This window comes from Typopeltis vanoorti, chromosome 12 (assembly GCF_054136105.1).
Source record: "Typopeltis vanoorti isolate ZY-2024b chromosome 12, IOZ_Tvanoo_1.0, whole genome shotgun sequence".
NCBI classification, from domain to species: Eukaryota; Metazoa; Arthropoda; class Arachnida; order Uropygi; family Thelyphonidae; genus Typopeltis; species Typopeltis vanoorti.
Window position 1 is genome coordinate 98737840 of NC_143560.1, and position 27978 is coordinate 98765817.

General features: G+C 35.1%; 1 protein-coding gene across 5 annotated transcripts in view; it reads right to left on the reverse strand.

Annotated features, from left to right (window-relative positions):
* Positions 1-27978, reverse strand: part of LOC150101049 (phosphatase and actin regulator 2-like) — a 305287-nt gene that overhangs the window by 102168 nt on the left and 175141 nt on the right. For all 5 annotated transcript variants that reach the window (XM_090401166.1, XM_090401167.1, XM_090401168.1 and 2 more), the window contains one exon: positions 19419-19683. In XM_090401166.1, coding sequence (XP_090257292.1) covers positions 19419-19683 — 265 coding nt within the window. The remainder of the gene's footprint in view (positions 1-19418; positions 19684-27978) is intronic.

Sequence of the window (27978 nt, forward strand, 5' to 3'; positions counted from 1 at the left end):
CAATGTTGTAAAGTGCATAAGATGTAGAGTACACAATCAGTGGAAATATCCTGGAAGAGGTAGAAGAGATGCAAGATCTGGGAGCAGTTGTGGACAAGAACCTAAAATTTCAGGGACACTTATTGTTAAAACTGTGAGGACAGCACAGCAGATAATGGGAGTGATGCAGAGAGCATCAACTTGTAGAAGTAAGGATGTTATGGTTCCCTTGTATAAGGCTTTGATCAGGCCACATATGGATTACTGTGTACAGATTTTGTCACCTGATTTTCAAAAATATGAAAATGTATTTCAAAAGGTCCAGAGACGATTGACTAAGATATTTCTGGTCTCTGGCACGTTCAGTATGAAGACAGATGGAGAAAATGCAATTTGAAGAAATTGGTGGATAAAAGGAGAAGAAGGGATATGATTAAGACATATAAGCTGTTTAGATGTTATTAACAGATTAATGTCAGGCAGTTTTACATAAAATGGGTGAAGACAAGGAGAAACAAGAGGTCATCCCTAGAAACTGTATAAGAACAGTGTTAGCAAGGGGATGAGGAGCAAATTTTTTGCATGGAGTGGTGAGTGATTAGAATGCATTGCATGAGAGAGTGGCGAGCGCAGACAATGAACATATTTAACACGCAGAATCTGAAAAAACACACCAACTCAACATCACCAGAGTTAACGATCGGTACTATCAACATAAGAAACCTGAATGGCAAAGAAATGGAGCTAGTTGAGGAATTAGATAAGTACCAGATCGACATAATAGGGGGTGACTGAAACAAAAAAGACAAAAACTGGTGAGATCTTTCTGAGCAATAAATACAAAACGTTATATTCAGGCAATGACAATCAAGGAAAAGGAGTAGCCATTGTATTCAACACTAAATATAAGGCTAATCTTCTTGAATGGCAGGCAGTTTCAAGTAGAGTGATGTGGGCAAATATCAGAATGGGGAACTGGACAATGAGACTTATTTGTGCCTATTTGTCCCACAGATAGTTCTACTAAGGTAGAAGTGGAGGAATTTTTTTGAAGATTTAGAGAAAGCATCTGACACAGTGAAAAAGGAAAAGTTGGTCCTTGTTGGGGATCTAAATAGCAGAGTAGGAAATGATTGTGAGACATACAAAAATATTTTGGGAAAATTTGGAGAAAAGAGCAAAGCTAATAATAATGGCAAATATCTGTTGGATTTCTGCTCAGAACATGGACTGGTTATTACTAACACCATGTTCCAACATAAAAATGTGCACAAATTCACATGGAGAGAATAGGCAAGGAATAAGAAAAAGTCTCATTGACTATGTTATTATTGATAGTGATGTTTTCTCCCTGGTGCAGGACACCAGAGTGTACAGAGGATTTGAAATTGGAAGTGATCACTATTTAGTTTTGAGCAGGATAAAATTGAATTTCATATTGAAAAGAATAACATGTAAGAAAGTTTTAAAGTGAATAAAACTTGAGCAGCTCTCAGATATGAACTGTAGACTAAAATACACAAAGATCATTGAAGAAATAATGAAAGAGTTTGAGAACAGGAACCAAACTTAACAGATTCAGTGGCAAGCCTTGAAGAAAACCTTGATTGATTCAGTCAGAGAGGCATGTGGTGAGGTTGTCAGCAAGGATAGAAAAATCAGAACTCCATGGTGGACACAGGAAGTTAAAGAGGCAGTGAAAGAAAAGAAGAAAGCATATCAAAAGTTCCTAGCAAATAAGTCAGCTTTTGCACTTAGAGAATACAGAGACAAATGTAAGAAAGCTAAACACTGTGTAAAACTAGCTAAACAAAAGTCATGATAGGACTTCAGCAAGAACATAGAAAATAAATATCAAGAAGGCGGCAAAATATCTTGGAGGTTGTTGAAGAAGCTTGGAAATGGAGGAAAGAGTGCTGTAAAAGGTGTTAGAGATGATGAAGCTGACATGAAAATGGAGGGGGGGGGAGAGATATCCTTGAAGTATGGAGTAATTACTTTGAGAAATTGCTAAATGAAACAAGCTGTGATAGCACATCAGTAAAAAGCACTCAACAGGCATACATATCCATACTTGAAGTAGAAAAAGCCATCAAAGGCTTAAAATGTGGAAAGGCAGCAGGATTAGATGATAATCGACCAGAAATGCTGAAGTATGGTAGAATAAAGTCTTGCAGTGGCTGCACTGCATAGTTCAGAACGCCTGGACAGAGGGACGAATTCCTGATGATTGGAGCAGAGGTCTCATAGTACCCAAATATAAAAAGGGAAATAAAACTGAATGTGAGAATTACAGAGGTATTTCCCTACTGAGTGTTCCTGGTAAGATATATGTAAGTATACTTGAGAAACGGTTGAGAAGAATTGTAGAGGAAAAGCTTGGTGAAGAACAAGCTGGATTCAAGCCAAATAGAGACTGTCAGGATCAGATCTTCACTTTACAACAAATAGTGGAAAAATCATGGGAATATAACACAGATCTCTATTCGAGTTTTGTAGATCTGGAAAAGGCATATGATAAGGTGCCAAGAGAGAAGCTATTCAATATGCAACAGTTATATGGTGTCAATGGGGCATTATAACAAGCAATACTTAGTCTTTATTTGAGTTGTAAGTCAGCAGTTAGAATTGAAGAAAGTATAGAATGGTTTAATGTTAAATCTGGTGTGAGACAAGGATGTACATCATCCCCTCTGTTATTCATTATCTATATGGATGACATTATGAAGGAAAGTGGTATTAAACATGATATCAAAATTGGAGATATTAATGTCAGCTCTTTGCTTTATGCGGACGATGTTATACTTATCAATAAATCCGCTACGAGCCTGCAAGATTCCTTGACTAAAGTGAATAACTGTTTTAATAGATATGGTATGAAGGTCAGCAATAAAAAGACAAAGACAATGAAAATAGGCAAAATCATTGAAAATGTCAACTGCATTGTGAACAGAGAACCTGTCGAACAAGTAAAGCATATCACCTACTGAGGCACAATTTTTGTGAAGATGGTAAATTAAATATAGAAATAGACAACAGAATCAATAAAGCTGGTATAGTAGGAAGTCAATTGAATAAATTCATATGGAATAAGAGAGCAATTAGTCGGAACACTAAATTAGCTGTATACAAGACAGTGTTCAAACCAGTTTTAACTAATGGATCTGAGAGCTAGGTCATAAGTAGACCAAAGACTAGAGACCACAGATATGAGAATCCTGAGAAAGATTAAAGGCGTAAACAGATGGCATCAATGGCAATATCATATTAAAAACGAGGATATTAAGAAAGAACTTGACATTGTCAGCATCCAGGAATGCGTTAGCAGAGCTAATCTCAGGTGGTATGGTCATTTAAACAGAATTGGCGAGGAAAGATTGTCAAAACAAGTGTTCTCTGCCAGGTTGATAGGAAAACGCCCCAGAGGAAGACCAAGATATAGGTGGATTGATACGGTACAAAGTGCCTTAGACGACAGAAATATAAGATCTGATAATATTGGAGTCTTGACAAATAACAGACTGATCTGGAGGAAAATTGTAGATAGGAAGTTAGTAATGATGTAAATTTTTCATGGAGTACTATCATATCCTGTACATCCCTTGAGGGTACATGGCAAGAATTTGATTATAATGATATGAAAAACTGTACGTGTGTGTGTGACAGTGGGACCTCCAGCAATGAGTCTTTTGATTCCATAATAATAATAATTTGGATAACCTTTTCAGTTTCCACTTTATGTGGCTCCCACTCACAAAAGATTTATTTGTAAACATTCAATACATTCATATTGTGGGTGGGCTAAGGATTTTTTTTTTTTTCTGTTTTGATTGTTTTTATTTTTAAATAAATAAATATTATATATATATATATATGAGCCTCCATAGCTCAGTCAATATAGATGAAGCCCTTTTGTTGGAAAGACCTGGGTTTGATTCCCATCCATGACATGAGGAATCTTTATCTGGTCTCTTCTGACTAAAGGTGAGTTAACTAGTCTCATATGGATGTGGAAGATTTTCCATCCCTCAAAACATGCAAACCAGTCCCATGAACACACATGGCTAGTCATAAATACTTATGACAAGGAAGAAAATGGGAAAAACTACCTTGTGTCATATCTCCCTAGTAATCAGTTGCAACCCTCTGAGTCCACAGGATTAGCCTAAGAGATATATAGTGTTTTTATTCATTTTTTTACCTAGTCTGGAAACCCTGCTCTAGAGACCAAACAAAGGAATGGATGTATATTGTTGCCAGCAAACTCTGGGTAAATTTTGAGGGCTTTTTTTTTTATATAATGATTATCCCATATACATGGCTAATCTATAGTACAATAGTGCCATGGATGGGAAAGAAGGGACTTGTTCACATTTAATTTAAACAACTGTGGATTTGTATTCCTTGTGAAACACATAAGATGGGAGATTACTCCCAAGAAATTAAGGAAATACACACCAAAATTTATTTAAAATTAATCCATCAGTTCTTCTGTGCTGATCATGTGATTGTAATTAGCATACTGTATATTATCGCATATAATGCGAAAAATTTATGGTAAAAAATACTACCTTAAAGTTAGGGGTTCGCATTATATGCGGATCCTAAAAAATATAACATCTTATTAGACTTGCACACACAATATATACTACCTAATGCCTACGCAACCAAATCTACTTGACCCAATCGCATTCGGTGACTAAGCACGCATCGTATCTCTGTGCATAAAGCTACTTACATTACTGGCTTTGGGAGCAGATACGATGCACGCTCCGTCACCAAATGATAGAGCAAAGTGAGATAGATAGAGCACAGTTAGGTATATCAGTTTAACCACAGTTCATTTTAAATATTATTCATTAAACAAACCTAGCCTGAAAATGAGCCAACAGAAACGTAAACGTCCATCTTTTGAAGCAGGATTTAAATTGCGTGTCGTGCAGTTTGCAGAAGAACATAATAACAGTGTTGCTATGAGAGAATTTGGTGTAGCAGAGAGTAACATTAGACTTTGGCATATGCAAAAAGACAATCTTGAAAAAATCCCCAAAACGAAACATGCCCGTCGTGGAGATGTAGCATCCTTTCCAGAACTCGAAGAAGAGCTAAATGAATGGATTTTGATGCAACGACAAGATGCCATCATAGTAACAAGAAATGCAATTCGTTTTCAAGCTCTACAACTGAAGAATGGCAAATTCAAGGACACACCAGGTATTTCATCTTTTCTTGCTTCGCCAGGGTGGTGCAATAGATTTATGGAACGCAAAGCATTAACATTATGACACCGAACAAAAATTGCGCAGAAGTTACCAAAGCAGCTTGAAGAAAAAGTGCAGTCCTTCCATAAATTTATCATAAAATTATGGAAGTGTCATGGATATGAACTTTCCCAAATTGGCAATATGGATGAGAGGCCCATGTACTTTGATATGCCTGGGAATCGAACAGTAAACTCAGTTGGTGAAAAGGGGGTCTTCATAAAAACAAAGGGACATGAAAAAACGTATTTTACCATTGTTCTAGCATGCATGGCAGACGGAACCAAATTAAAGTCAACAGTGATATTTAAAAGGAAGAAAATTCCAAAGCATATGAAATTTCCACCAGGTGTAACTGTTCGCGCTAATCAGAAAGGTTGGATGGATGAAGAAGGTGTACAATTATGGCTGGATCAAGTATGGAACATATGTCCAGGTAGCTTGTTACGTCAACAAAGCACGCTAGTCTGGGATATGTCCGGGCACATTTAACAGAGGCAAGCAAAGAGAAAGCACGTGAGCTACGTACAGATCTAGCAGTCATACTGGGTGGTCTAACTTCTGTTTTGCAGTCGCTTGATGTCAGCTTGAATAAACCATTTAAAGATCATTTACGTGAAAAATGGAGAGAATGGATGTCATCTGGTTTGGTGAAGATGACAAAGGGTGGGAATTTTCAGAAGCCTGGGATCACCCTAGTCACCAGCTGGGTTAAAGAAGCATGGGATTCGATACCATCTGAAATGATTCAATGCTCATTTCTTAAATGTGGAATAAGTAATTCACCGGATGGATCCGAAGATCACGTCATATACGAAAGCAAGGATGACACACAACAAAATGGAGAGCATGAAGACGATGACGACAACTGCTACACTGATGACGCAATCCCTACAGATGAATTTATAAATGAAATGTTTGATGACTCAAAAGATGAAGAATTTAAAGGATTTTGACATTTTGTTTTAAAATAAATATTTCTTTCATTAATTCGTATTGTATTATTTATAATGTTATGGAACAAGATTAACAGATCGCATTATACGTGGATATGGCATTTTAGGGCTAGTTTTCAAACAAAATTTCTAGTTCGCATTATACGTGATAATATACGGTAAATTTATTTAAAATTGGCATCTTTATACACAGAATATTGCTTCACCGATTTGGCAAAATGGGCCCTTTTGCACTCCTCAGACAGTCAAAACATTTTTGGCTAATATATGCACTGTTCTTTTCACATCATATTTTGATGTTACATGAATCTGCTTAAATATTTGAAATATGTGATGACTGCAGATAAAAATCATAAAATACTGTTCATTATGTTAATTAAAATGTACACCAAAGGATGAGAAAAATACAAAACATTAGGTTTTCAAATCAAATAGCAATTACATGGCTTGAAGAACATGTATTAAATTACAAATTTCACAGAAAGACTAGTTTGCAACACCAAAAATGCTCCACAGACCCATCAAGCACCTTTCATAACTAATAGTAATAAAATCATTCTTGTTTATTGTTGTATTGCATAAGGATCAAGCTCAGAAAAGAATAATTAGTCATCAGAACTGTCATTTTTAAAGCAAAAAAAGTAAAATGAGAGTAAAGGGGAATAAAATTACAAGCTAATAGACTATTTGAAAAACATGAAATGAAATATAACAATGCATGCAACATTTTTTACATTCAAATATTAATTAATTTCATAAAATCTGGAACAGTAATTTCTTCAATTTTAACTAAAGTACAATGATTTTCTTTAATAATTTTCTGAAAGACTTTCTTGAAGGAAAGTATTATTATTGTATAGGCACCTCCGTGGAATCCAAAGACTCATAGCAGGATGAAGACTATATCTATGAACATTTAAGTTTCACACAAGTGATTAATGCATTTATACTAATAACATAAGAGAGAAATGTTTAAGAATTAGTCAACCTAACTGACATTATTTGATATTTGAGCTATTTTTAGACTTGGCATGGCTTCCTTTTCAAAGTAACACACTTTGATGGATTTGAATCCCATCTAAGACACAAAGAACTGTTTTTTAAGGGCTTTTCAACTGAAAGCAAATTAGCCAGTCTCATAGGTTGTAGGTTTTTTTTTTTTTTCTTCTATTGAAATATTGGTATTTTCATTCTACAAAACACAATTAACAGGCACAACACAATCTCATAGTTTTAGTTGCTTGATGTGCAATTTTCAAAACAACCCAATCCGACACAGCATCAGAATTATTAAGTATAGATATGACTATTATTGAGGATATCTTCCTTTGATGCTCGGATATTAAACTTCTTGAAGTGTGTGCAATTACATATTACTTTGAACACAGATTCATAACTAATAGTACTGCCTAGTACAGTGAAGGATAATGCAAACTGTTATGTTGTTAGAAATGCATACCTTTTTTGGTTCCATTGAACTGACATTTTAAACATTCTGGACTTGGTAGAAATTGATAATTTTCACTATGGTACCTATTATCTATTCAAAAAGCAGGTATTTTCAAATTTTTCTGCACTACCATGCACACATTTATTTGGTAATTATCTGATGAAGGGGTGCTTAAAGGTTTGAAGCTGTATAACTTGGAGAAGACCTCTGTGATGCACCCTATTATTAGGTATTCATCTGGATAGTGAAAGAATGAGGATGGGCTGACAATTCGAGATTTAGCCAACCAAATTGTATTATTCTTATTTGCATAAACCACAATGTAAAATGACGGTACAAGATGATAGAATTTCATGCCAGCTGGGGTGTTGGCCAGCTAAACAAGCCCCCATTGTTTTCGTCAGGAAACCAGGGTGAACAGCAAGTCAGGTACTGGAATAAATACCAGAACATGTCCCAACTCAACATCAACAGAGTTCAAGATTGGTATTATCAATATAAGAAGCATCAATGGAAAAGAAATGAAACCAACAGAAGAATTGGATTAGTACCAGATTGACATAATAGGTGTGAATGAAACAAAGAAGACAAAAAAACAGTTCCGATCTTTTAAGTGACAAATACAAAATGTTTTATTCTGGCAATAACAATCAGAGAAAAGCGAGAGTAACCATAGTATTTAACACTAAATATGAGGATCATCTTCAATGGCAGACAATATCAAGTAGAGTAATGTGAATAAATATCGGGATAGAGAACTGGACATCAAATTCCTGACATATACCCTAAGGGATGTACAGGATATGATAGCACTACATTAAAAATTTACATCATTACTAACTTCCAATCTACAATTTACCTCCAAATCAATCTGTTACTTGTCAAAACTCCAACATTATCAGATCTTATATTTCTATCTTCTAAGGCACTTTTTACCATATCAATCCACCTATATCCAACCTGTCAGAGAACACTTGTTTTGATAATCTTTCCTCTCCCATTCTGTTTAAGTGACCATACCACCTGAGATTAGCATGCTAACACATTCCTGGATGCTAACAATGTCAAGTTCTTTCCTAATATCTTCATTTTTAATATACCGCTCAAAACAATTAGGAGATATTTTGGTTTTCTTGTAAATTATAAAGTTATAAAAATAATTTACAAAATGTAACACATTTATTTTAAAATATTCTTAATATACAATAGTGTAGAACACACAATTGCATACAAAATCATGTTAAGACTAGTCTAAACGTGTCTTAGCCATATTAGCATGTGGGGGTATAAAAGCATTGCTTGTTGCACTCACTTCCACAGTGCATAATTATCACTTCGATTCTTGTGTCATCTATCACAGATTATTTTGTTAAAAATGGCAGAGCAACATGATATCCATGGCTCGGAGAGCCATTGGTCGATTAGAAGATGGACAAACGCAGCAAGTTGTCGCTCAAATGTGTCATGTATCTCAAAGAATAATTTCACGCCTTTGGAATCACTTTCTGGAGACGGGAAATGTTCGAAATCATCTTACAGCCATAGGTTTATATGCTCTAAGACCAATGGTTTGCATTCCACTTACTGCAAATCACAGAAGAGCCCAAAGAATTTTTTGGCACAGGAACACCACAATTGGAGAAATGAGGATTGGGCTCGTGTACTTTTTAGTTACGAGTCCAGGTTCCGTATGCAACCAGAACAGACATATCTTAATATGGCATGAAAGTGGAACAAGAAATAATCCACAGTTTGTTTGTGAAAGAGCCCAACATCAAGGTGGTAGTTTGATGGTATGGGCTGGAATAAGTATAGGTGGCCATACTGACCTCTATTTTATCAGAAAAGGTTCCTTAACAAGCCCAAAAGGTATCATGATGAGAGTTTGGAACCTATAATTCCTCCATATGCTACTGCAATTGGCCAAGAATTCATTTTTAAGGATGACAATGCTCATCCACACCGTGCAAATTTGCTACAAGAGCGGTTTGAGGAAGAAGGTATTGAACAAATGCACTGGTCTGCCTGTTCAGTGGATTGTAATCCAAACGAACATGCCTGGGATGCTTTAGGTAGGCACGTTTCTGCTTGACTGATGCCACCAGATCGCTTCAAGAGCTCAAAATTGCTCTCACAGAAGAGGGGAAATATCCCACAAGAACTGTTTGATCATCTTATCTGGTCCATGCAATAAAGATGAGCCGCTGTTTTGGCTGTTAATGGAGACCATACACCCTACTAAAAATTAACGGAAGCATTTTTGGTTATTCTTGTTAAAATTATTTCACGCTAAAATGTATAATTTGTTAAATTTGTAATAAATATAATTTATTTAAACAATATTATATCAATTACACCATATTCATACGTAAGAAATATTTATGTATAAAATACCCAATATTTATAAATATTTACAGAAATTTATAATTATCCAACAAAAACTAAAACATCCCCTAACTGTACAAAGATAATAAAGCCGAAAGGCTATTTTACCGGCGAATTTGTTAATTCAATAGTAGAGGTATGTAAGTTTCTGTTCACTTAAAGCCTTGATATTCCTGGTCTACCTACTCACTGATTTCAACCAGACCGGTTTCAACCTTTTTTGAGGTCTCATCTATCAAGGGTAGTGACCTCTTCTCATAATGTAAAACAATATATATACATCTCTTAGGAGCTGGGTTTTACATTATGAAAGAATATTAAAGTTAGTGAGGGAGCTTGCTCCACCTTTGCATGGAGTTGCCCTGGTGTTGTACTATCCAAGTGATCATTTATACTTGGTTCAGCCAATAGTTTTTTCAGCATTGAAACTCTATGGATTTTGCCCCCGAGTTTCGTACCCGGCTATAAAATAAAATGGGATTTAACATCTCCCTCTTAATCCCCTAACTGTTTTGAGAAGTGTATGATATTGCCATTCAGCATTGAAACTCTATGGATTTTGCCCCCGAGTTTCGTACCCGGCTATAAAATAAAATGGGATTTAACATCTCCCTCTTAATCCCCTAATTGTTTTGAGAAGTGTATGATATTGCCATTCATGCCATCTGTTCAACCCCCTAATCTTTCTCAGGACTCTCATATCTGCAGTTTCTATTCTTTGGTGAAGTGTTTTATTTCTAACCCAGCTCTTAGATCCATAGATTAAAATTGGATCTCTCCTTGGATCTCTACTTTGCAATGAACAGCATGGGTTTACTAAGGGAAGGTCATGTTTTAACAACTTGTTCATATTCTATAATAATGTTACACTGAGACAACAGGAATGGATATACCATGATACTTTTAGATTATGCTAATGCTTTTGATAGAATACAGCATGGAAGACTACTGCATAAATTGAAGAATATGGGATTGGATTATAAACTATTGGTTGACTGACATATCAAAGAGGTATATAATGGGGGGAGGGGTAAATCTGTAAGATTCAAGGTAACCAGTGGTGTGCCTCAAGGATCGGTTCATGGTCACTGTTATTCAATCAGCACAATAATGACGTTGGAAGAATTTGACATGCAGCACAGAGCTATTTGCCTATCTTTGTATAATCAGCAAATAGCTGTAGGTTGACATTCAACATACAGCTATTTCCTGATAATACAAAGATAGGCAGAGCAATCAAGAGTGCTGCTGACATGCATTACTTGCAAAATGATTTAATTAGGATGGAATTGTGGGCATGCGAAAATGGCTGTCAGTTTAATGCTAATAAATGCAAGATCATGCACTTGGGAGCAATTAGATCTCCAATGTTGTATTATATTGGCAGAATTACCATCATCACGCCTATCAAGGATTTAGGCCTAGAGTAGCCTGTTCCGACCTTAGAAGTCATCGTTAAATCAACATCAAATTCCTGCCATGTACCCTCAAGGGGTGTACAGGATACGATAGTACTACATGAAAAATTTACATCATTACTAACTTCCTATCTACAATTTTCCTCCAAATCAGTCTGTTACTTATCAAGATTCCAACATTATCAGAGCTAATATTTCTATCATCTAAGGCACTTTGTACCATTATCAATCCAGCTATATCTTGGTCTTCCTCTCAGTCGTTTTCTGCCAACCCAGCAGAGAACACTTGTTTTGCTAATCTTTCCTCGCCCATTCTGTTAAAGTGACCATACCACCTGAGATTAGATCTGCTAACGCAATGCTGACAATGTCAAGTTCTTTCCTAATATCCTCGTTTTTAATGATATTGCCATTGATGCCATCTGTTCACGCCTATAATCCTTCTCAGGACTCTCATATCTGCTGTCTCTAGTCTTTGGTCAAGTGTTTTACTTCTGACCTAGCTCTCAGATCCATAAGTTAAAACTGGTTTGAACACTGTCTTGTATACAGCTAATTTAGTGTTCCGACTAATTTCTCACTTATTCCATATGAATTTATTCAATTAACTTCCTACCATACCAACTTTGTTGATTTTGTTGTCTATTTCCATATTTAATTTTACCATCTTCACTAAAAATCGTGCCTAAGTAGCTGAAATGCTTTACTTGTTCCACAGGTTCTCCATTCACAATGCAGTTGACATTTTCAACGATTCTGCCTATTTTCATCGTCTTTGTCTTTTTATTGCTGACCTTCATATCATATCCATTACAACAGTTATTCAAATTAGTCAGGGAATCTTGCAGACTTGTAGTGGATTTATTTAGAAGTATAACATCATCTGCATAAAGCAAAGAACTGACATTAACATCTCCAATTTTGATATCAGGTTTAATACCATTTATCTTCATAATGTGATCCATACAGATAATGAATAAGAAAGGGGATAATGTACATCCGTGTCTGATACCAGATTTAACATTAAACCATCTTCCTGTACTTCCTTCAATTCTAACTGCTGACTAACAACTCAAATAAAGACTAAGTATTGCTTGATATAATGCCCCATTGACACCATATAACTGTAGCATATTGAATAGCTTCTCTCTTGGCGACTTGTCATATGCCTTTTCCAGATCGACAAAACTTAAATACAGATCTTTGTTATATTCCCATGCTTTCTCGACTATTTGTCGTAAAGTGAAGATCTGATCCTGACAGCCTCTATTTGGCCTGAATCCAGCTTGTTCTTCACCAAGCTTTTCTTCCACAATTCTTCTCAACCGTTTCTCAAGTATACTTGCATAGATCTTGCCAGGAACACTCAGTAGGGAAATACCTCTGTAATTCTCACATTCAGTTTTATTTCCCTTTTTATATATGGGAAATATATAAAAATTTGCCTGCCTTTATACATTTCAAGTCTTTGAAAGCTTTTTCTACTTCAAGTATGGATATGTATTTCTGACTGTATGCCTGTTGGGTGTTTTTTTTGCCACTGTGCTATCACTGCTTGTTTCATTTAGCAATTTTTCGAAGTAATTACTCCATACTTCAAGGATATCTTTTTCTCCCATTTTCATGTCACCTTTATCATCTCTAAGTCCTTTTACAGCACTCTTTTTCTAAGCTTCTTCAACAACCTCCAGAATATTTTGCCACTTTCATGATATTTATTTCCTATGTTCTTGCCAAAGTCCTCCCATCACTTTTGTTTAGCTAGTTTCACAGTGTTTAGCTTCCTTACATTTATCTCTATATTCTCTAAGATCATAAGCGGACTTATTTGTCAGGAACTTTGGATATGCTTTCTTCTTTTCCTTAACTGCCTCTTTAACTTCTTGTGTCCACCATGCAGTTCTGATTTTTCTATTCTTGCAAACAACCTCACCACATGCCTCTCTGTCAGGAAGAAAACCCTAATCAATCAGGATTTTCTTCAAGGCCAGCCACTGAACTCCAAGGTTTGGTTCCTGTTCTCAAACTCTTTCATTTTTTCTTCAATAATCTTTGTGTATTTTGGTCTACAGTTCACATCTGAGAGCTGCTCAAGTTTTATTCGCTTTAAAACTTTCTTACATGTTATTCTTTTCAATATGAAATTCAATTTTATCCTGCTCAAAACTAAATAGTGATCACTTCCAATTTCAAATCCTCTGTACACTCTGGTGTCCTGCACCAGGAAGAAAACATCACTATCAATAATAACATAGTCAATGAGACTTTTTCTTATTCCTTGCCTATTCTCTCCATGTGAATTTGTGCACATTTTTATGTTGGAACATGGTGTTAGTAATAACCATGTCCATGGCCTGAGCAGAAATCCAACAAATATTTGCCATTTTATTAGCTTTGTTCTTTTCTCCAAATTTTCCCAAAATATTTTTGTATGTCTCACAATCATTTCCTACTCTGCTATTTAGATTCCCAACAAGGACCAACTGTTCCTTTTTCATTGTGTCAGCGCTTTTTCTAAAGCATTAAAAAATTCCTCCACTTCTACCTTAGTCGAACCTTATGTTCAACCATAGGCACAAATAAGTATCATTGTCCAGTTTCCCATTCTGATATTTGCCCACATCACTCTACTTGAGACTGCCTGCCATTCAAGAAGATTAGCCTAGTTCTCGATTAGGCTACTCCTTTTCCTTGATTGTCATTGCCTGAATATAACATTTTGTATTTATTGCTCAGAAAGATCTCATCAGTTTTTGTCTTTTTTGTTTCAGTCACCCCCTATTATGTCGATCTGGTACTTACCTAATTCCTCAGCTAGCTCCATTTCTTTGCCATTCAGGCTTCTTATGTTGATACTACCGATCATTAACTCTGGTGATGTTGAGTTGGGGTGTGTTTTCAGATTTGTTCCAGTAGCAGACTTTTTGCTGTTTGTCCTGGTTCTCTGGCAAAAACAACGAGGGTCTTGTTGTTTTTGCCAGGATAGAATTTGGTCGGCTAAATCACAAATTGCCGGCCGATCCTCATCCGTTCAGTATCCAGGTAGATACCCAACAGGGTGCACCACGAGAAGATGAGGTTTGGGCATTAGGTCAGAAGCCCTGGTTGGTTCTCCACATTCCTTTAAAAGCTATGTGGAGGTCTCCTCTCAGTTATACAGCTTTGACCTTTAAGCACCCCCGTTAAATCTCTTAAGAGTTTTTTTTTTTTTTTTTTTTTTTATTTCCAGATTTTCTTTTTCCTAATGGTTTGTAATTTAAGGCTTGTTTTGGTAATCTTTCTGTTTTAATTCTTTCAACGTGTTCCATCCATTTGTGTTTATATTTTTAAATTTTTCCTATTACTGATTCCTGGTTTAATTCTTTCATAATTTCTTCATTTCTTTTGTGATCAAATAGAGAGTACTTTGCACTTTATTTTTGGTGGAATTATACTAGACGAAGCTAATCAGGCTAGGGATCTTGGAGTTTTGGTAGACGGTAAGTTGAAGTTCAAGGGACATTTAGCAAAAATTGTAAATACAACTCAGAGAATAATTGCAATTCTGAAACGAACCTTGACCTGTAAAGATAAAATACTGATTATGAAAAAAAACTGAGAATTGTAGTTGTAGGCTGCAGACACTAGCAAACGGAAGAAAGGTATGTGATATGATTGAGATTTACAAACTTCTGAAAGGGTTAGAATTTCAGTAGATGGAATTTTTCATTTTATGGAGGGTGGGGAAAGGACACAAGGACATCTTTGGAAGTTGAGAATGAATGCCTGTCAAGAAGGAGATGAGGGCTAGATTTTCCTCTCAGAGTGGTGCATGATTGGAATGGATTACCTTTGGATGTTGTGTGTGCAAGTAGCATGAATGAATTCAAGAACAGGTATGACAGCTGGTGCAAATAGTATGGCCTCCCTTGATCAGTTCCTAACTTCCAGGAGGTCTATCTTAGTAACAATAATAACAATCAGTAATAATAAAAATGCAAATTCAAATGGAAAGAGGATGCAAGATGAAAAAATGTATAAAATAAAAATAAATAAATAAATATAAAAGTCCGCTATTTTATATTGTATTTTTAAATATCGGCAATACGCCACTTTAGAGAGACAAATTCTGCAACACACTACAACTCATTTTGATGGACTTAATAGTAAGTATTTAACATATTGCATTTATTAAAATTTAACTTGTTACATTTAAATTTTTCAAAATTTGTCATTTTTGGGTTGGGGGGGTGCAAGTTAGACACTTGCCATAAGTGCTTCATACCCTCATTACTGTACTGCTAAGGCAAGTGATGTGAAGTTATTAGCCTCTATATACGAGTTGCCCCAGCCCTGAAAATACTATAAGCGCACACTTTGTTTGCTTATATTTGGATAAAGGAGTAAACCAAGTAAATAATTTCTTGGTATCTTTAATTTATAACATAACCAAGTGAAAAAACTTAAAATAACTTGGTATTTAACAGAAATATTGAATTATTTCCCACTGTATATGCTTTTCAAATCAAACTAATCTCCCTCAGCTATCATAGTTATCCCAGCTGAGGCTTAATCACAGAAGTGGCGAATTCTCCATGCTTGCTACGCAAGCTCATTAATTGAGAAAGATGCAATATTTATTTGTTAATAAATGCATGCATTTATAAGCATTCCATTTAGGCTTTTATTTTTGTAGACAGAAGACGTTTTAATCTTGTGCGGCAATAACTGAGCTTTGCGTTGTGTATCGAAGGCCGATGCTTGCTTGTCTAGTCAAAGCTACCTTGGCTTGCTCGATTGTAGGAGCTTCCAGGTTCTCGCTTCAGCACTGTGATTTCATGCACGCGCATAGCCATTTCCGCTCTCTCCACGTCATCTCACCCTGTTGCTTAAACACGGGCCATACACAGTCAAAGTAGTTTCAGCCAGCCTTTACAAGCGTGCGTGTTACTTGGGAAAATTAAGTTACAACCAACTTTTTATGACGATGTTATTGACCAGTTCATAAAGAAGAACTGTAGGGTAGAATTTGTATTCAAGTAGCTAAGTAAATAAATGTTGTATTTGTATGATTAAATGTACATAAATTTCTAAATACAGGTAACCCTCGTATAACGCGGGTACTTATACAACGCAGTCTAAAATTGTAGTAACCCTTGTTGAACGCGGTGCTTATACAACACAGTTCTGATAAAAACACTAAAAATAATCATAATTAAAATTCTGAATATTTTCACGAATTGTTTATGTTAAAATGTTTATTAGTTTTAGTTTCGTAACATGCATTGTCGGCACTTGCGATGTGCCCGCTATTGAAATTGTTTCGTCAAAAATGATATGTAAAGAAGTTAAAAAATTGATGCACTTACTAGATTTGATATTTGTATTACTTACAAGAATTTTATTGTAATTTAAAATTATCAAACGTTGTTGTGTTTTACGAAGACATTCTCTCTTGTCGCTAATGGAGACAACGTGCCAGCCATTATTTTTACCTAACTTCTTGCTTACCAGTTTCATGGAGTGCGCATGCTCGCCGAGAAGTTGGATGTGTGATTGACAGCTGACAAGTTCGGTATCGAAGCAACGAGAGAGTAAACAAGAATAGCGTTCGGAAGGAATTTAGAACACAGGCCAGCAGATATTTAGATTCAGAGGAACTTGAGTTTTTTTTTTTTTTTTATGTGACAGTCTGAGGAAAATTAATAGTATATTCCGAAAAAGGAATCGTGGAACTATTAATTTCAAAGTGGAATAAGTATTGATAAATAAAAGGAAAATATGGCTATATGCATTTTAAACGGAATATTGGAGGAAACACTAATTGAAAGATTTATAGTAGCTTCCGAAAAGGGAATCTTAGAACTGTAAGTTTTTTTAATTGGAAGAATTAAGACTGTCAGTACGCATTGGTAGTGAATAAAAGAAGAAATTGCTATTTACGTTCTAAAGGAATGTTTGAGAAAACTCTGAATATGAAGTTTCATCTGCATTAAAGACGCCAGATCTAACTATTATTTCTACTGGAAAAGAGACAGAATTAAGTCAGGAAGAATTAATGTGTGCTACATAAGTGATGAGAAAGGATCCTGTAAAAATGAAGAATAGAGTCACATATCTTCTGAAAAGGGCCTTGACAGAGAAAGAAACTGGCTATGAACATTTTGTGATTGTTCAAAGAAAGTGTTTAGTCTAGTCTTAAGTGTAAGTTTATTTTTAAAAGGCCTCGGATCCAATTAATTTGTAGTTAGTTATGTAATATTTGTTTGAACCGTATATATATATTGTTTTTGCTTTATTAAATGTGTTTTTTTTTTTGTATTTTGGTCTTGAGTCAGTGGTTATTTGGATTCTGAAAGAACGAGTTAAGGTCATTGCACCAATTGGAGTGAACCCTTGTGCATATAATAATATATAGGTACACTCGGAAATAAATAAAAAAAAATAATTGTTAGAAACAGAGATCATCTCTATGGTAGGATTAACATCAAGATAATATCTATGAACATTATCTATATAAAACACCAATTATTAATAACATGGTCTACAAATTGTAGTAGCCTTTTATCTTTTCGTATGTTTTTCACAGCGCGACTTAAAAATCAAATTTTATCTCCATTAAATTTGCGTCTGCCTGTATCCCGCATGTAATTATAAGTAGCAGATTTATATTAGGGGAAATACCCTTTAGCATGCATGTACCTCAATTGTTTACCATATAAAATGTTTATTGTTGAAAATTGTCCTTGTTTCTGCCAGGAAAGTGCATTAAAAATCATGTGTGTTCATCTCAAGCTGAGCACTTTATTTTCTGGTGAGTTACATACAATATGTAATGCTTGTTTTTTTGTGTAAAAAAATTATTTTTATAGTAATGGCCACAAACTGCAATGAAAGGGAAAATCCGACATTGAAAACAAAATTAATTTCTCTCAAAGAAAAATATTCAAAATCTTGGATCAGTTGAAAAATGGAGAAAAACCAGGAGTTTTTGCAGGGACTTTGAATTTAAATGAATCAACAATTCGAACAATCAATGCTTGTAAACGCGAAATTCTAATGGAAAAATGGAGAAATCTCTAATGATTTCGATAGAAGACTGCACTTCAAAATAAAATTCCAATGGATGGAAATCTTATTAAACAAAAAACTCTCAAAGTTTATAAACATTTATAGTGCAGACCAGGCGCTCAATGCAGATGAATCTGGATTATATTGGAAAAAAGTGCAAAAATGCACCTATATTTCGAAAAATGAAAGATCAGCTCCTGGATTCAAAGTTTCCAAAGACAGAATTACTCTAGTGTTTAATAATTAATAGTAATTAATAATAATTCAAGAACTAATCTACTGTTTTCTAGTAATGCATCAGTTGATTACATGACAAAACTAATGTTTATTAACTGATCCTCAAATCCTTGTGCTATGAAAGATTGAAATATGCACTTATTTTTATTTTGCCTAAAATATTTATGCATTACGTGCAATGAAGCATAATTACAATTTGTAATTTTTATAATTTTATACTACCTGAATTAAATAAAAATATTTTTTTTGTTGATATGTCATTGTTGTTTATATAATTAAAAAAAAAAAAAAACGATTTCGAAACATAACCCTACTTTTTCTGTGATCTGAGACTCGCATAACGTGATTTACATAACGCAGCATTTCTGCAGAACCTAACATCCGCGTTATATGAGGGTTACCTGTACATAGTTTTAAATGGTCAGTAATTCATTATTCCGCTAATCAGACTTAAATCACACCTCTCATTCCCTGAATGATAACAAAAGCAAGCGTGAATTTCAAGACCAGCATTCGCCCCTGAATCACAGTGCCACAGGTAGAGATTAAATCATCTTGTCTCTGAACATCTAATTGACATTACGCACTAAATAAATAAATAAGAGAAAAATACACAAAAGACAGAAAAATAATTAATATAATTAAAAATATATATACTAGACTGAACAATATTAGCACTTACGGCAAAACGTGCATCCTATTTTGATTATTACAAAATGCAATTATATTCAATGAGGTAGGAGATATAGATGATGTAGGAGAAAGGGATCCACCTTTCTTTTTTAGTGCACTTTTCTTAGGCACTGCTGTCCACTGAGGTTCTTTGGCAGGTATTTCTTCAATGATAGAGGTATCGATAGCAGGATCTGGTTGTGGTATGCATAATGAATAAGGACTTAATATGTGAAGAGCACCTTTGTCCTCTTCTTGCCTAGTTTCACAATAACCTATGCAAATTAAAGAGTCATTTTCATTATATAAATTTTTTCACTTGAACTCAAATTCTTTATATGATCATACAATAATTTACATGAATAAAAAAATGATTAAAATAACCACCACCACCAAGTATTAAAGCATTCATTTACAATTTTTAAACAAAAACCGTCAATGATTTACTAAAGAGCATATTAAGTAATAAATGATTTTTATACATACAATAATAACTGTAATAACCTACATTCAGTGATATTTCTTTGGGAATTTCTAACTGTATGATAGATTTTGGAGGATGGTGAAGCACGCAACCATACCTGCTCAAATGGTGCATCACATAAGTTTTGCGAGGTAGGCCAAACTGCATAAAAATGGTAGGAAAAAACGTGTAAAAAGCACAAGCAAAATATGTAAGCAAAATTGCATGAAACGCACATTTCGCCCTTCTGCAAACCCAATATCGATGCCATTTTTTATCATTTTTTTTTTACATTTTACAATTGTATGGTAGATTTCGAAGCATGGTGCATAAATACATAATCCTACCTGGCAATCAGTGTATACATAAGCATTTTGCCAGGTAGGGCAAACCACATAAAAAGTGCTAACAAAATATGCATGAGCAAAAGTGTGCAAAACAAATGTTTTGCACTTCTTCGAAACCGATGTTGAAGCCCTTTTTTTTTTAAACACCTCGTGTGTCCTTACTTTCATTTCTAGCAAAGTACAGAAATTTCTTTCCTCAAAGTGAACAATTGCCCTTTATGGAGTTTATGGAAACGTGCTCAGAGCATTAGTAAGGCTACCAAAGAATCACACAAACTCACTCACCATGTTAGTAACACCATACAAATGAAACCAATGAATGTGCACCACGCATTTGTAATGATCAAAGGGTTAATATCTATTATTATGTTAAACTGAAACTGATTAGTAACTTATGAAATACAATCTGTTAGGCATGATCTGCCATGGTAATGCACTACTTAAGATACGAACACTTCTGATGATACTGTTTGTTTCCTTTTCATAAGTACTTATTAAATTAAAAATTAAAATTATAATTTCATCTAAAATTTCAATTTAAATTATTTTACTTTTAAATTTAATATTTAAAAAAAAAAAAAAAAATCAGCTAACACCTTTTAATTCCCGTATACGGGAGTAGGCGAGGCCATTTAGCCCTATCTAAATTTTGGAGACTGAGTGGGCAGTTCAATCTCCACTGGTACCAATCAGAGATAGATGGCCCAAAGCTATCACTAATTAAGCGGTACACAGTGAAGAGAGACGGCTCAAATGTGCCGCCATCTCGTGGTCCCTAACCCTAACACAACATATTTAATGTCTGAAATAATATGGGTTCTACGGTCGATTTTCTCGAGTTTCCGGGAGGAAAAACCCCGCTTGCCCGTGCCAGAGATCGACTAACTCGGGAACCGGTCGAAAAAAGGCTTAGAAAAATTTCCTCTAGTCGCCGACTAGACTCGAAACCAAGTCTTCTTCGTGCGGCCAAGCGCCGTGGTGTGCGAACGCCACATCCACTGAGTTACACGGGCTTATTTAATATTTATCTAAAATTAATTAAATTTTAATCTAAAAATTAATTTAATTAGAGGTCGGCATGGCATTGTTAAGGGGAGGTCTTCCCTTAGTGATTCACTTTGTTTTTATAATAAAGAAACTCTAGAGATGAATAAAGGTAATGCTTATACAGTTATATTGCTGGATTTTCCAAAAGCATTTGACAGAATACCGCATGTGAATCTGTTAAGTTAAAATGAATGGGAATGGATACTAGAGAATAATTGTCAGACAGGCATCATAGAGTGATGTATGGTGGAGCAGAGTCAAAGGGTCAAAAAATGACCAGTGGTATTCTGCAAGGCTCTGTTCTTGATATATTGTTGTTTAATCTGATAATATTGGAGACAATTTACAGAGTACTATCCAGTTGTTTGCTGATAAGTTGGAAAGAGCTGTAGTCATCAAGACGATGTAGTAATCCTGCAAAATGATTTGAATCAGCTGTCATTATGGTCAAAGGATAATGCTTTTTCTTTTAATGTTGTAAAATATAAAATTCACTTTGGATTGAATAAGTTTCAGTCTAAATATTCTACTGATGATGTTCTGTTGCTGGAAAATGATGAGGCCAAGGAACTGGGAGTTATGGTTGCCAAGGAAATGAAGCTCAAAGGCAATATTAAAAATATTTACAAAACAGTTTTCAGATCACTTGGATCACTTAAAAATTTACATTTAATGCTAGGAGAGAACAAATTTAGGATTGTCATCTCTTCCCTTCTGTTTTTAGACTGGGATCTAAAAATCTTACAGGATTAGCTGACTTCATCAAAATGAAGTCTTCAAATATTTAATTATCTCTAGCCATCTTAGAAAATTTTATTTCAAACCCAAGTTTCAGTTTTAAGAGAAATATCACATAACATCTAAAGGTCAAATTTAAAAAAAAAAAAAAAAAAAAAAAAAAAAAAAAAAAAAAAAAAAAAATTCTAATTATGCATGTGTGTGTGTGTGTGTTCACACTTCCTTTCTTGCCACTGATTTGCATATAACCATTTCATTGGAAATATGTACAATCTTAAATGTGCAAAAACCAAAAGATTTTCAAAGCAAGGAATTTATGAAGACACAAAACACATGTTAGAATAATTACTTATCATTAGGAAAGTAACATTTGACATTTCGACCTCCGTACTGAGGTCATCATCAGGAAAACATATGCACAGGATACAAGATACTTTTGTTTAGTGTAGTCTAATGTAAGATGAATTTAAACGTTTGTTAATCATTTACCCTAGCCTGACCTCTGGAGGAGAGGAAAAAAAAAAACTGAACTACATTAAACAATTTCTAAAGTCATCATATTAAGATTTTCTTCTGTTTGGGGTTGTTCTGGATACTATACGGGTTGAAGATGGGTTCCTCCATATTCTTGGAATAATTAATCCATCATTCTTATTCAAATATGGATGATGTGGTTGTAGTTCAATTTGGTATGTGTTGTGGTCAGATACCAATTGGTTCATTTTTTCCAGGTATGCTGCCGATCAAGGACGATGTAGCATTGCCTCCATCCAATTTTGCAATAACGATGTCTTGATTATTTTTTAGATTTAAGAGCCAGTTTTTTTGCTCTGGTTAGGTTTCAACTTAACTGTTTATTAGAGAGTATGATGTTTCCATTCTTATTTTGTCTACTAAATGGAGGGGAGAGATCTTAGACCTCTTTTGATGATAAATGAAATCCAATTTGTTAACTGACCTTTGTACAATGCCGTAGTTCAGTCCTTTTTTTTCAAAAGCGAGAGTTTTCCTTCATTAAGGTTGTAGCTGGATTTGTTGATAACTTGGCCATGGTCCTTTCATTGCTCCTAACTTCGCTTGTAGGCGATTGGCTGCTCCTTGTATCGTTGGTTTGTAATTGGCTGTTCCTCTGGGTATGGCTTTCGGATTGTCCGTTGTTTTCTTGTTGTTTTAGTGCTTGAAACTTCGTTATTAGTTTTTCTTTGTTCTTCAACATGTGTTTTGCCGAGTCATCTGTAATCCTCTCCAAAATATCCCAAACATCAGGATTTATGTAGCTTGATAACTCTACTTTTTGTTGCAAAATGTTGGCTTGGGTAACTGCTAGATTTTTGCAGGCTTCATGGATTTCTTCTCTTAACAAAGCTTTTTCCAAACAGGCATAAATACAGAGCACTTTGGCTGATAATTTGGGATCCTCTTCCATACCTTGCCCACCCAGGAGTTTACAAAATTTTATGCAACTGTAACCTACCTTACATGGGGGAAACTGGATGCATCATCCCAATTAGAAAAGAAACACGAACGGCACATTAAATACCTCCACTATGGTAAAACAGTCCTGTCAGACCACACGTTCCAAACATGTCACAGAATTGACTGGAAAAGTCCCTACACTGCACTGCACTGAAACCTGGGTTGAAAGAAAATTCAAAGAAGCCTGTGAAATGCTGAAACATCATCCAAATCTGAACAAGAATGATGGATTAATTATGCCAAGAATATGGAGGACCCATCTTCAACCTGTATAGCATCCAGAACAACCCCAAACAGAAGAAAATCTTAATAAGAGGACTTTAGAAATTATTTAATGTAGTTCATTTTTTTTTTCAGTCCTCCGGAGTAACTGGAGGACTGAAAAAAAGGCTAGGGTAAATGATTAACAAACATTTAGATTTGTCTTACTTTTGTATAGCGTAGTCTAATGTAGTTTGTATCCTGACAAATGTATGTTTTCCTTATGATGACGACGACCTCAAGACAGAGGTTGAAATATTGAATGTTACTTTCCTAATGATAAGAAAAGTAATTATTCTAACACGTGTATTGTGTCTTCATAAATTCCTCACTATGAATGCTGACTACTATGTACCCTTAAAAGAAAGAAAAGAAGATTTTGTTCATGCCTAAATTTCACTTAAGGTAAAATCAAATCATGCAGAGAAAAGTATACTGCCAGATGTCATTTTATTTGTAATGTGAAAAATGTTTTGAAAAAGTGCAATAAAAAGAACATAAATCAAAAACTGTAACAACTAAAAGCATAAATTATAACACATTATAACAGTGAGTTTTTCATTTAATTAAATACATTTAATTAAATAAAAGATAAAATTATTTCCTGAAAGATGGGAAAAAAAAGATAATTTTACCTATAGTTATAACTGTTACAAAGCGTGTGGAATTTTAATGAATGTGAATGCCTGTATATCATCAATGGATTTAACTTGAATGTATCTGGAGTTAGGTGTCTGAAGGAAGTTTTTTTTTCCCCCCCCCATGATAGATAGTATGAAATGCAAAATAAGGGCAACTAGGGACATAAGGAGGGATGCAGATAATTGTGTGTGTGCATACGCATAAGAAACCAGAAAGATCAAAAAATTGATGAATGTGGTTTTTTCTGATCTCGAATCTAAAAACTAACACTCATTAAAAGATGTAAAAGGTACCCATGAGACCAATAAGATAGTGTAATTCATGTATACCAATGCCAAAAGAATGAGAAAAACAATAGTCAAGAGTTTCAGAATTGGTCAGCTTAACTTGGCCAAAAATTACTGACATTAGTAACACTTGTTTGATACAGGAATATAATGTAAAGGATACTCTATTTTCAGGGAGAATAAAAACAGGATTAGGGGAGAGAGTATTGCTAATAATAGCAGAAGAGCCACAACCAACAAAAACACAAATTCAACAGGAAAGTAGGATTAATAGATAGTGCATTTGAAGCAATCTGGTGAAAACCCAGTGATGGACAATGTATATAGCTCACTGCTACTCTAAGTCGGGGAGTATTACATCAGAGGACATGCACTGACAAATTAGTTCAGAGAGAGAACAGGGTAAGTAATCATTATGTGGGAATTCAACTATAGGGATAGACTGGAAAGAAGGGAAGAGCATATGTGAAAAAAACAGAATCAATAGAATTGATATAGTCAAGCATCTCGATAGTACAACTGGAAGAATAATGCAAAAGAAACCAGAGTTTCATTCTGCATGAGAGGAATCATTACAAGCATTTACAACTGATGGTGAGTTACACAAGCAATTTACAGACAAAAATTACTATTGGTGATGGGCAGGAGATGGCACTGTGTACTGATAGTAGTAGTATTGTTATATAGATGCTGGATTAAGCAGGGGAAACATTGAGTTATGTGTAACGGAGTGGTGCACCCTCCCACGATGAGTCACCAGGCTCCCTGGAGGTGTGAAATAATTATAATATGTTCCAACATAAAGATGTGGACAAGTTCACGTGAAGAGAGAAGACAAGAAATAAGAAAATTCTCAGCCTATGTTACTGTTGATAGTGACATCTTCATGCTGGCTCATGATACAATTGATGGTGAGTCACACAAGAGTGTACAAAGAATTTGAAACTAGAAGTGATCATCACTTACTTTTAAGTAGGATAAAACTGAATATCACATTGAAAAGAACAGCATATCAAAAAGGCAGCTGGAGTAGATGATATTTGATCAAAAATGCTCAAATATGGAGATAAGTTTTGCAGTGGCTATACTTCATAATTCAGAGGGCCTGGTCAGAAGATTGAATTCTAAATAATTTGAGTAGAGCTCTCATAGTTCCTATAAATACACCTTTTGGCAGCTCGTATATGAAAATATGACTTCTGCATTACTTCAACCTTAGTATCACCTCTGGGTCTGGCTCCCACTGAAGAGACCTCAATAAAGGTTGAAACCAGTGGGTAGTGACTTTCCCCATAATGCACAGCATTATACACGTCTGCAAGATGTGCTTTGCATTATGGGATACTAAGGCAAGTGATGTGAAGTCCTAGCTTCCTTATACAAGTTTCCCCCAGTCCTGAAAATAGTTCAGGAGCAAACTTTGTTTGCTTACACTTGGATAAAGGATTAAACAAAGTATATAATTTCTTGGTATCTTTAATTTATTCCCATAAGTAAAACAGGGAATAGAACTGAATGTGAGATTTACAGAAGTGTAAAATTTATGCAAGCATTTATGAAAACAGGCCAAGAAAAATTGTGAAAGAGAAACTTGGAAAAATAACAAGATGGGTTCAGGCAAAACAGAGGTTGTCAAGATCCGACAAGAGGCCCATGAAAAAGCTTTTCAAAACACTTCAGCTAAATGGGATAAATGAAACAATATACAAGGCAATACATATTCTATATTTAAGTTTTAAGTCAGCAGTTAGAATTGAATGGAATACAGGAAGATGGCTGATGTAAAATCAGATGTAAGACAAGGATATACATTATCTCCACGCTTATCATCTATATGGATCACATTATGAAAGATAGTGGCATCTAAACCTGATATTAGAATTGTGATATCAAACTCAGCTGTTTGCTTTATACAAACGATGTACTCCTAAAACACATCAAATGCAAGTCTCCAGGATCTTCTAACTAAATTGAATAACAGCCGTAAAAAATTAGCATGAAAATCACAATAAAAAGAATAAAACTATATAAATAGGAACATAAAAAACTTCAGTTGCACTCTGAATGGAGAGCCTATAGAACAAGTAAAATATTTCAGCTATTTATGCAGTTTTTAGTGAAAATGGAAGGTTAAATCTAGAAATAAACAACAGAATCAGCAAAGCTGGTATGGTGAAGAGCCACCAATTATATATTTGGTTTAATACTTTATCCAAGTGTAAGCAAACAAAGTTTGTGTCTGCAGTATTTTCAGGACTGGGGCAACTCGTGGTAAAGGTGGAGTGAGTTCTGATCTTGCCTTGGTATCTCCCATAATGCAAAGCACATCTCCTTGCAGACATGTATAATGCTATGCATTAAGGGAAAGGCCACTACGCAGACTGGTTTCCTTGTTTAAGTGCGGGGTTACCTCTCCAAAAACTCGTGAGATCCCCCCCCCCTCCAGATCACCCAACAATGAGTGACCTGCAGGATCAAAAACTCAGTGTTGTTCCCCTCACTAACAGGCTCACCCTGCCACCAAGCAAAGCCGCTCATATTTCATCTGAAGGGTAACAGCAACAGCTGAGCCTCAGTTAAAACTTCATGGACTGCAGCATTGCCATTCATCACCCAAGCTTCCAACTGGTTTCGACCTTTATTGGGGTCTCATCAGTGGGAGCCAGACCCAGAGGTGGTGATACTAAGGTGGAAGTAATGCAGAAGTCATATCACCATATACCAGTTGCCATAAGGTATTAACACCTTATTATTAAAATTCTCTGGATTAGAGATAGTTGATGGAAGTTTTTTTCACTTGGCTATGCTACCAATTATATATTTGGTTTAATCCTTTATCCAAGTGTAAGCAAACAAAGTTAGCACCTGAAATATTTTCAGGACTGGGGCAACTCGTGGCTTTACCACCTTTATCACAAGTTGCCCCAGTCCTGAAAATACTTCAGGCATTAACTTTGTTTGCTTACACTTGGATAAAGGATTAAACCAAATATATAATTGGTAGCATAGCCAAGTGAAAAAACTTCCATCAACTATCTCTAATCCAGAGAATTTTAATAATAAGGTGTTGATACCTTATGGCAACTGGTATATGGTGATATGACTTCTGCATTACTTTCACCTCAATATCACCACCTCTGGGTCTGGCTCCCACTGATGAGACCTCAATAAAGGTCGAAACCAATCTGGGTAGATGCCTTTTCTTTAATGCATAGCATTATGCATGACCACAAGGAGATGGGCTTGCATTATGGGAGATACTAAGGCAAGTGATAAGAACTTACTCCACCTTTACCACGAGTTGCTCCA